At 39.5% G+C, this 9,730-nt stretch overlaps 1 protein-coding gene across 1 annotated transcript; it reads right to left on the bottom strand.

Moving 5' to 3' along the window:
- Nucleotides 1-44: 44 nt before the first annotated feature.
- On the bottom strand, nucleotides 45-9,707 carry kif22 (kinesin family member 22). The gene is made up of 13 exons (XM_044103223.1): nucleotides 9,424-9,707; nucleotides 8,955-9,168; nucleotides 8,501-8,628; nucleotides 8,191-8,342; nucleotides 7,099-7,308; nucleotides 5,739-6,135; nucleotides 5,384-5,504; nucleotides 5,075-5,195; nucleotides 3,784-3,964; nucleotides 1,794-1,888; nucleotides 1,355-1,555; nucleotides 1,212-1,271; nucleotides 45-232 (listed from the first exon to the last, which is right to left on the bottom strand). Exons 2-13 carry the CDS (start codon nucleotides 9,140-9,142, stop codon nucleotides 203-205), a joined length of 1,884 nt encoding a protein of 627 aa, XP_043959158.1. The 5' UTR covers nucleotides 9,143-9,168; nucleotides 9,424-9,707; the 3' UTR covers nucleotides 45-202.
- Between the last annotated feature and the right edge of the window lie 23 nt (nucleotides 9,708-9,730).

Genomic DNA, 9,730 nt, shown 5'->3' with positions numbered 1-9,730 from the left:
AGAAATCCCAAAGATGTGATCACATTTCGAAATAAGACACGAAATGCGTTCAGGTGAGGTTTATTAAAAATGCACGCGAGTGCCACCACCAGGCAAAAGGATGTTACTACAAAAATATTACAAAAGGCAACAAAAAAGAAAAAGAAAAATAATGTCTTTGTCACAGGACTTATATATATTTAAGAGGTGAGTTCATAAAAGTTCATTTTCCCATGGCACTCAGGATGTTTGCCTGCAAAAAACAGATAAAGATCAATGAGCATCAAATATTGAAGCATTTTTAAATTTTAATTCAAGTCATCCAACAAATAAAAAAAAAGAATCATAAAGGTACAGACTGGCTGATTAAATTTGAGTAAGTAAGTTTAAAGGAATAAAAATTAAAATATTACGAATTGGAAGTTATTGAGTTAAACTGAAGCTGGTGAGTGGACAAGATGGCCGACTGCCTTTCCATAGCATAAAAAGGGCTACATGTTTCATAATACGCTAAATTTAAAAAGTAATTTTAGCATTCTGAAAATGCAGAAAGAAAATTGTGGTTGTTACATTATTAAACTTAGATGTATTTAGAAAATACAACAAAACAGGAAGCTTTTAGGTTGTAGAATAATAAATAAATAAAAAAGTGAAGCAATTCTTTATGAGGACGTTCATACAGAAACAATGCATGTTGTTCCTCTGAGACAATTTAGATTCATGAAGAGCTTTAATTCATGACTATCCTCAAAAAAAAAAAAAGTCTGGATGAATCATCTGGAAGACGTAAAGCAAACAATCGATGAGGCCCGATCAGCAGAAAGGAGCGGCCAGTAACGCAGAGATTCATCCCAACTTGTACGGTTTTTACTCAGGCGGCAACGGGCAATTTCCCCCGGAGCGCCTGGATGTAAACAAAGGCAACGGCAATGAAACCGACAAACGAGAGAAAATCCCGTTTCCACATGGAAAAATAATTTAGCTTCAAAGGAAGTCTGGAATATTTGGATTCCAAAATAAACAGATACGTTTTAATTACTGTGTTGATTTAGTTGCTGTGACCCCATTCCTACAACAACAAAAAAATAAAGCTTAAAAGGGTTCATGTTTAGTTTATTGAGTAGTTTCTAAAAAAAAAACATTTGAATATTTGAGTATTTTTAAGCATAAGAGCAACAACTGACTAATCTTTGTTATGAGAAAATTGAGCTGCAACTGATTACAAGATTTACCTTCATGAAGGAAGAAAATCTCTTCTGACTCATGCCCTCTACGTTTATCAAATCTTCCAACTGTAATAAACAAAAATAAAAGGGAGTGACTGAGAGTCATTTGAGGTTCAGGTTGTTTAATAAAACATTTTTCCTCCTCCTACCTTTGTGAAGTGGCCGTGGATTTCCCTCCAGCCCAGGATGAGTTTGGCCTTTTTGTCGCCGATCTGCTGCAGGCCTTTCAGCTCTTTGAGGCAGCCCGTATTCAGGATGTGCAGGATTTTCTGCCTGGACTCATCCAGAACCGACGTGTCCAGCTGGGACTCCCAGGAGCTCTCCTTCATGTTTTCTTTACCATCTGGAGGCTGCCATAGAAAAAAAAACCAAACAAATAACCAGATTATAATCTGACCGGCTAATTTCAACCGTAAACATGTGTTCAACTGTAACGGCTCTAGAAGACGAGGGCAGACGGTTGACCCATAAATCTGACATCCTGCAGAGTGTGTGTGTGTGTGTGTTCAACAGAAAACGCCCTGCATCAGCTTGTATCTGATGGATGCAACTCTGCAGATGTGCCAAGCCAAAGCGTCGGCTGCTGACCTCGACCATGTCTGAAAGCTTCTTCTCCTTCTTGGTGACGCAGACCGACTGTTTCCCGACGACGGCGAGCTGCTGAAGAGGCTGGAGCTGAGACACTGCAGGAGGGGAGAAGGCTACGATTTAATACTTTAAATGTGACCCATTCTGCTTCCCTCCACAGTTTAGGACAGTTTTCGGTTTACACAAAACATGTTTATTACTTTTTTTTTAATAAAATGAGGGTTTTATTTCTGAGCGAGTTGTTTCAGGGTGTCCTGTCTCTGTAAATCCAAATAATCTGCTGTATGCAGCTGTAAATGTATGCAGCTGTAAATCTATGAAAAGCAGAAGTGGAGCCTTCTGTACAACCAACAAAAAGGCAGCAAGTGGTTTCTGGATGGTAAGTCAACAAAACATTTTTTCTTTTCCAGCAGCCATTGTAGAGCACACAGCAGTAAAACCTGCTGATCAAACATGATGGAGTTCAGCTTGGGTTGCTAAGTAACGGCCGGAACTCACTGGGGTTGCTAGGCAACAGCAGTGCTCAAATATATAGCTACAAAAAAGGATGGGTGATTTTTAAAGCTTGGGCTGTTTTTGTAAACAGTCGGGACCCAAACAGAACAAAAAGACTGTAGAGATCTTAGTACAGTTGAAATAAGAAAACTAGCTTACAAGCAACTATACAAGAGTTTGTAAATAATTTCTTAATATTGATAAAAAAGTGCTAGTTTCAGTGGCAGATCATTGTTTTTGGAATGGCTCATCCTACCAAAAAACATGCGTTTTTGTAATTGATTAGGCTTTTAAAATGTTTTGTTGAACAAAAACAGTGCAGGTATCTGTGTACACCTGAAATAAGACAAAACTGACTTACAAGTAACTTTATAAAAGTTTGCTTTGAGTAAATAACTCCTGTTGATGAATATTGATGATAAAAGTGCTAGTTTCACTGGCAGGTTATAGTTTCTGAAATGACTCATTTCCTAGACATCAAAAAACAGATGGGTGTTTTTATTTTAAATACGCAGTCGAAAACAAAATGGAAAAACTAAAACGTGCTAAATTTTCTTACAATCGTTTTCCTCTGTCTCACCGAGAGCTTCGAGTGTTACAGTGACGATGAACCGTTTTAAATAGAGGAATGAAAAACAGTGGCGGGTTTTCTGGGCTTCACGCCACGACGCTGAGGAGCGGAAACATTACTCCCCTCCTCATCGTCATCTGACCCGTTACTGGCTGCAGAACCGTAAACGGGCTCTCGGATCATTTCGCATCTCATCGATGGACGTGACAAAAATCAGAGCCAAACAAACTTTATGGAAGCACAAACTGTGGAGCTCCATGCCAAATGTGCCGCGTCTGATTCAAAGACGTTTAAAAGACAGAAGAGGCCGAGTTAATTTAAATGAGTTTGTTAATTAAAAATTTTACTTCTTTATAGGGCTGGGCGATACAGCTTTAAAAAAAAAAAAAATCATAAGTTTTTTTCTAATCAGATTTGATTTTAATACATTTTTGTTCTCAGTTTTCGCTTCAAAAAATAAAATCCAAATGACAAACTTTTTTCTGTGAGTTGCAATTATGAAAATATTGTCAATCTTATCGGAATAACGATGCAATTTTACCAAAACGTCTTAAAATTACGAAGAAAAAGTTGTTTTAACAAGAGGAAAATCATGATTAGTTATTTTTGGGTTGAAAATTACCACTTTATTCTGTTAATGTTACAAGTTTATTCTGGTAACATTTCAACTTTATTCTTGTAATAAATAAAAAAACTAAAATGAAGCCCGAGTTTTGTATTCTGTGATAGATTTGACGCAAATTCAAAGAGAAGCTGTAAACCGCACTTGTCAAACAAAATGGTAGACATTGGTTGAATAAAACAACAAAGAAAAAAAAAAATCCAGATTTTCCAATAATTAAATCTTCAAAACCCAAAAATTGGATAAAGATGGATTCCCCGCCCAGCCCTCCTCCGTAATAAAACGGTTTCCTTCATTCTGACCTTGCAGCGGTTGGACCACAGCCTGCTGCTTGTTGGGTTTTGTAACGTTTGGCTGTTTCCTCTGCAGGGGAGCCAGAGTGTTCTTGAACGCAGCTTCGTCTTTCGAACTCGACTTTTCCTTCGCCAGCTGGCTGAGCAACGTCGCCTTTCTTTCGAACTCCCTCTGCTTCTCTTTCAGCTCCTGCAGCAACAAAAACAGGAAATCTGAATCACAGCAGCGCCAGCTGAGCTTCTGAGCACAAAGTTTTACTTTTTTTAGGGTGTTAACATCCAGATTCCCCAACAAACAGAACAAATTAAAGAAACTAAATGGGCTGAGGAGTGACTGAACAAAAACATTTCAGATGACCCAGCCGTACTTTAAGCCCTGCTGGGTTTCCTGGACTACACAAATCTAATTTAGTTTTTCTTAGCAATCAACAATTTCAACACTGTTATTAAAATAAAGCATACTCTTGGGGGAGACTCCAAATGTCTCAGCAGCTGTAATAGTTTCAGAAAAATGTGGATGAACATAAAATAATTTGGATGTTTTGTAAATCTGCAGAATTTTCTTTTGCATTACACAGTATAAAAATCTGTTGGAAATATGAAATAAGGCTACAAACTTTAAGGGGACCATAGATCCACCTGTATAGATCCACCTGCAGCTCAAGCAAATTCAGAGAAGTTTTAGTAAACAAAAAAATAAAGACAAAATATGTAAATGTTTCACATTTGGCACCATCTACAAAACTGGAGATTTCATGCGTTTTTAGTTAAATATAGTTTTACTCATTGCAGGTTTCTCAGTTGTCTTTTTGACTGAATAGCTGCTGTATTGTGCCTGCAAGTATTTTCCATGTTTATGCCTACATTAGGTGAATTTATTGCCAGATCAGTTTTCCATTTTGGAAGATCACTTAGTATCATTTATACCTAAAGCAAAAAATTAACAGCCAGTCCAGGTGAAGGGCAGAGATCGGCCTTGTGGGTGATCGGTATCGGCAGCAAAAAGCCTGACCGGAGCATCCCTAGTAAACACACTTCGGAGCTTCAGTCGCGACGCCATCTTGAATATTTTCTAATGTAAAAAACCGGGACCCAATAAGCAGAACCATTAGCCACGCAGCCCAGCGATTCCAAGTAAGTGAACTACTAAGAACTGGTTCTGGATTCTCATCCCCAGTCAAACTTCTTCATGTTCATCTCGGGCGTTATGTGGGTCTTATGGACACTCCGTCAAATAAAGTGTGGCAGAAATCTGAAACATTTGGACCGGAGCCCAGAGAGACGCAGGTCGGTGTGTCACCTGGATCTCTTTGCGTGACTGGGCCACGTCCTTCAGGACGCTCTGCCGGTCTTTGTCCTGGCAGCTCATCATCAGCTTCTCCAGCGCTATCAACCGCTCCATCACCGACGGTTCTGACAAACTGAAACAGAACCAAACACTAAATACTGAGACAGGGGTCAAAGTTCAGGACTGTAGCGCCACACAAGATGGGCTCCAGAGCACTAAAGGTCTCCACTCATCGTAACCTTGAGTATTGACATTTCAGAGCAAATCGAGTTTGAGAGAAGTGAAAATCGGCCGATCAGATGTTAAAGTGTGACCTCTAACCTGTGGTAATGCGCTGAGGGGGAGGAGCCATCCTGCTCAGATTTCTTCTCGTCTTTCTGCTTCTTCTTGTGTGGCTCGGCGCCAGAACCCCCCACTTCGTGCTCCTCTCTGGACCGCTTCACTGGTGGAGCCAGAGGGAAAATTAACAGCTTAGTATTCAGGGCACTGAATGCGGAGGATGAATTAAAGAAAAAGCTACCGTGTGCAGATTACTGATGCACTAATGTGTGTATCACTACATCACATCACTGTGCAGTGAGAACAAAGCCATAATATCTTCTTCAGCAGCATCTTGTGCATTTCCATAACAAAGATTCTGGTTCCTCTTAAGTCAAATTAAGCTCCTCCGACTCACCTGGCAGCACAGGCACAGCCACGGTTTCTCTGGTGAACGGCTTGTTCACTATGAGCTTCGATTTGGCTGCGAAGTTCAGTGCGCTGAAGGTGTCAAAGTAGTATCGGTACTCTGGAGCGATGTTTGTGATCATGACGGAGTGAGCAGAGCCGCCCAGAGAGTCCTGCAGCAGCCGGGTCAGCTTGCTGTCTCTGTACGGGATGCGGGCGGCCGTGCCGGAGTTGAGCGCGTCCACCACTTTGCTGAGCGTGAAGAGAGACAGGTTGATGGCGCCGCTTTCCTTCAGGCGGATGCCCTGGTTGCCGGTGCGACGGTTGTCCTCGGAGCCGGCCAGGTCCACCAAGTACAGCTTCCCCGTCTGCTGTCGGTGAGGCAAGGCCCGCTGAGTCCGGACCACCTGGATGGATTGAAAAACAAAAACATGAAGGTTGGACAGGAACGAAAATAAAAGATTTCCCTTTTAAAAGATTAAAGAATCCTGCAGGATTATTTAAACATCTCAAAATGGAAGCAGCAAAAACGCTCCTGATTAAAAATCCAAAGGGAAAATCTAAACTGGGTTGCCCAAAGTGTGGCCCGAGGGCCATTTATGGCCCTCTGAATGATTCTGAGCGAACCTTGATCACAGTTGATGCAGATTTAAAAAGGATGTTGAGTGCAGATTTTACTTCACGTTTTGCTTTTAATTTATTGGTAATGGGGACCAAAAATATTCAGCCTTCAACTAAAATGCACACTTATTAAACAAACGTCAAACTAAAGCAAGAGGGAGTCATATTATGTTCTTGTTGCAAAGGACAAAATTTTTTTTTTCAGAAAACGATTATAAATTTTGTACGTTTTCCTGGAAAAACCTGCAGGACACTTTTTTGTTTTAAGTTTATAACTTAGAAATCCCGTCTACGGAAGTCCAACTGTTTTGCTTATTTTCTTAAAATGTTGTGTTCAGTTTATTCTTTATTTACCAAGTAAAAAAAAACAAAAAAACAGTGAAAGGTCCAAAGAGCCTCAGGTTGAAGACGTCTGTTCTAAATCAATGAAAATGTGCAAACGATAATTTAGAAAGAAAACATCCAGTATCTGGAATCCTGTACTTCATATTAAAAGCTACAAAATACAGAAAGAAACGCATTAAACAAGAACAGAAGCGAGGAGTTTGTATCTCTCTGGTTTTTGTCCCAAGAAGCACAGGAGCTGCTAATGGGAGTGTTGCAGGAGAGAATTGATTTTAGCACCAGCTACCAAATCCTGGTCTACTGCCCAGAGACCACGACCTGTTAAGATGCTGTCGTGTCACGATGACTTCATGTCACGATGACTTCATGTCATGATGAATGTTGTTGGAATATAGATGTCAGACCTTGATGAGCAGAATAGCGTGACTTCGACTGGACCGCTGGTTTAACTTGGTAGAAGCTGTGGTCCGGTTCAGGGTTGCAGGGATAAAATGTTTGTCGAAATCAGAGAAGGAGGAGACAACCGTGTGGGTGAGGCCAGGAATGAGAATGTTCTTGTCCTTATTCTCTCTAATCGGCAAGTCCTGGGCGTTTGGTGATAGAAGGTCGAGAACCTAAGAGGACAAATGGTTGTGATGGATTACACAAAGTTAAAATGCTTAGCTTTTAAAATGATGTAGACTGAAAAAAAGAGAGCAATTAAGAAATGTGCGCCAATCACAATCCAGCTAGATTTAGTACTTGTTTAAAAAAAAATGGTGCAACTTCAGGCAGTTACAAAATATCCATCAAGTAAATTTTAGACACTTTAATCTAAAGACTACAGGTTGTTTTAGCTTCAAAGTGGTGAAAGCGGTAGTAATTTTAACAGAAAATGGCTGAATTTAATTTATTTATTTCAGTCTCAACATCATATCAAAGCAAAAAAAAATTTTTTTTATTTACTTACAAATCTAAAGATTAGCTAAATAATTCAGATTAAACTTTTCCATAAACGCCTCTAGAATCCAGTTACTTCAAAAACAGTTTTCTCATTCTAAAAGCTCAGATTAAAATTGTAACTTTATAAGCAAAATAAAAGAGCTACTGAAACAGATAATGTTTAAACAAACTGAGTAAAATATGCTTTGAATTTTAATTAATTGGTAAAATGTCAACTAACTTGGAATTATGGGAGTTTTGTCAATATAGTCAGTTTTGTCAATATAGTCAGTTTTTTGGTCTTTTTTTCTTTCCACTAGGGGTCCTTTTTGTGGGCTCTAGTGTCCCTTATACCACAGTAAGCTGACAGGAAAGGGGGAAGGAGACGGGGGAAGACATGCGTCAAATGTCGTCGGGTCCAGGAATCGAACCCGCGACGGCCGCGTCGAGGACTGGGGGCCTCCAGGCGTGGGGCGCGCTGCCCTCTACGCCACCGGAGCACGCCCCATTATAAAGTCAGTTTTAACAGTATAAATTACAACTACTGGTGCGTTTCTGTTTAAAAAAAGCCATACTTTTTCATTATAAATTTCCAGATACGACATGCCGATGCTGTAGTCCCATCCTTCATCCTCATCTTTGGCGCTAACCAGATTAAAAACCTCACGCACCGCTCGGGGAATCACACCTGGCTGCTCCGCAGTTCCCAGCATGGTGTGGGTCTTGCCTGTTAAAAAATTTAGAGTTAGGAGAAAAACAAATATACGCTGCACAAAAAAGCCCAACGAGATAGAGCGAAGAAAAACGTTCAGGCTCAAAGTGAATCTCCTGATTCCAGCACTTAAAACTAAAAATATTTACCATAATAAGACAGATTTAACCTACCAGCTCCTGTCGGTCCATAAGCAAACACACTTGCATTTTGTCCGTTTAAAATGTGTGGCAAAATGGGTTTCACTGAGGAAAGGAAAACCTCTTGCTGCGTAGTCTGCTCTCCGTGGAAAACATCAAAACTAAAGATACAAATAAAAATAAAACCCATTTAGTGCCAATTTATTATATTATGATTAAAGTTCAGGATCCAAACATGTCCCACTTCATTTTTATTTAATTCAACTTCCTATATTTTTGTTTTTCCCACCAATGCTGTAAATTACATTTTTGTATAAATATACAAATATTTTTTTTTTTTTTAAAAGCATACACAAAAAAAAAAATTATCATTTTATTTCGATTAGCTTTCACCAGTGAGCCTCGGATGAAAAAGTGACAAATTAGAGTTTCTTTTGCTCATCAATTACATCAAATTTAAAAAAGAAATTCGGGTAGGAACACTTACTGGTATTTCACGGTCTCCGTTGCATTCCTCCAATTAATTATCTCCAGGTTCTGGGAGTCCAGGCCTCTAACACAAGGCCCTTCGTCTTTTTCATCTTGTCTGCTCATGTAAGGCCGCAGACGGACTGCTACACGGACCCTGGAGGTTCTCTTGCTTACCCCATCTGATACAGTCAGACGCTGCGCCATCTTTGAAATTTCCCCAAAACAAAGGCCTGGGCAATACCAAGAAGTCAGCAGACTTTAAAATGTTAAAGACAACCAACACACAAATATACTAAAAACTTATTTAGGTGCTGTAAAAGTATAACACATTTTAATTAAATAATGACTAACATCATATGTTAGCGACCGAAGAGGAGTTTAACGTTAGCTCTCAAGCTAGCTTCAAGTTTACGTTCCCTTAAACTAAAGTTTACCGGTATGTAAAAGACGAAATAACGTTTTTAAATTTGCGGCTCAAGTCTTACCGATATTAGCGCAGAACTTCTTTAGATAAATGATTTGTTATCGACTAAACTCCAACTTCAGCAACATTGTTGAGGCCTCCTTTTAACTGTAACGGTCTAGCCACCGACTCCCCAAACACTTTTCAAACTAACAGACGGAAGTGTTCAACAGCCAATCAGAATTCACACGCGATTTCGCTATCTTTCATCCTCACTCCTCGTTTTGTAAAAAGTAAATTGTGTGGAAAAAATGCATAGTTTCCAAAGTATAACAATAATAATTTAACTATATTCGTATTTGCTAAAAAATAAATAGACGTAAAAATAT

The sequence above is a fragment of the Gambusia affinis genome, linkage group LG20, assembly GCF_019740435.1.
Source record: "Gambusia affinis linkage group LG20, SWU_Gaff_1.0, whole genome shotgun sequence".
NCBI lineage: Eukaryota > Metazoa > Chordata > Actinopteri > Cyprinodontiformes > Poeciliidae > Gambusia > Gambusia affinis.
This window is presented reverse-complemented; position numbering and strand designations above follow the sequence as displayed.

Excerpts from the sequence above, each read along its gene's own strand:
- kif22 (XM_044103223.1), bottom strand. The coding sequence starts at position 9,142 with ATGGCGCAGCGTCTGACTGTATCAGATGGGGTAAGCAAGAGAACCTCC. Across the intron at positions 8,629-8,954 it reads ACGGAGACCGTGAAATACCA|TTTTGATGTTTTCCACGGAG; the intron begins GTAAGTGTTCCT and ends TTGTATCTTTAG. Across the intron at positions 5,505-5,738 it reads GGCTGTGCCTGTGCTGCCAG|TGAAGCGGTCCAGAGAGGAG; the intron begins GTGAGTCGGAGG and ends TGGCTCCACCAG.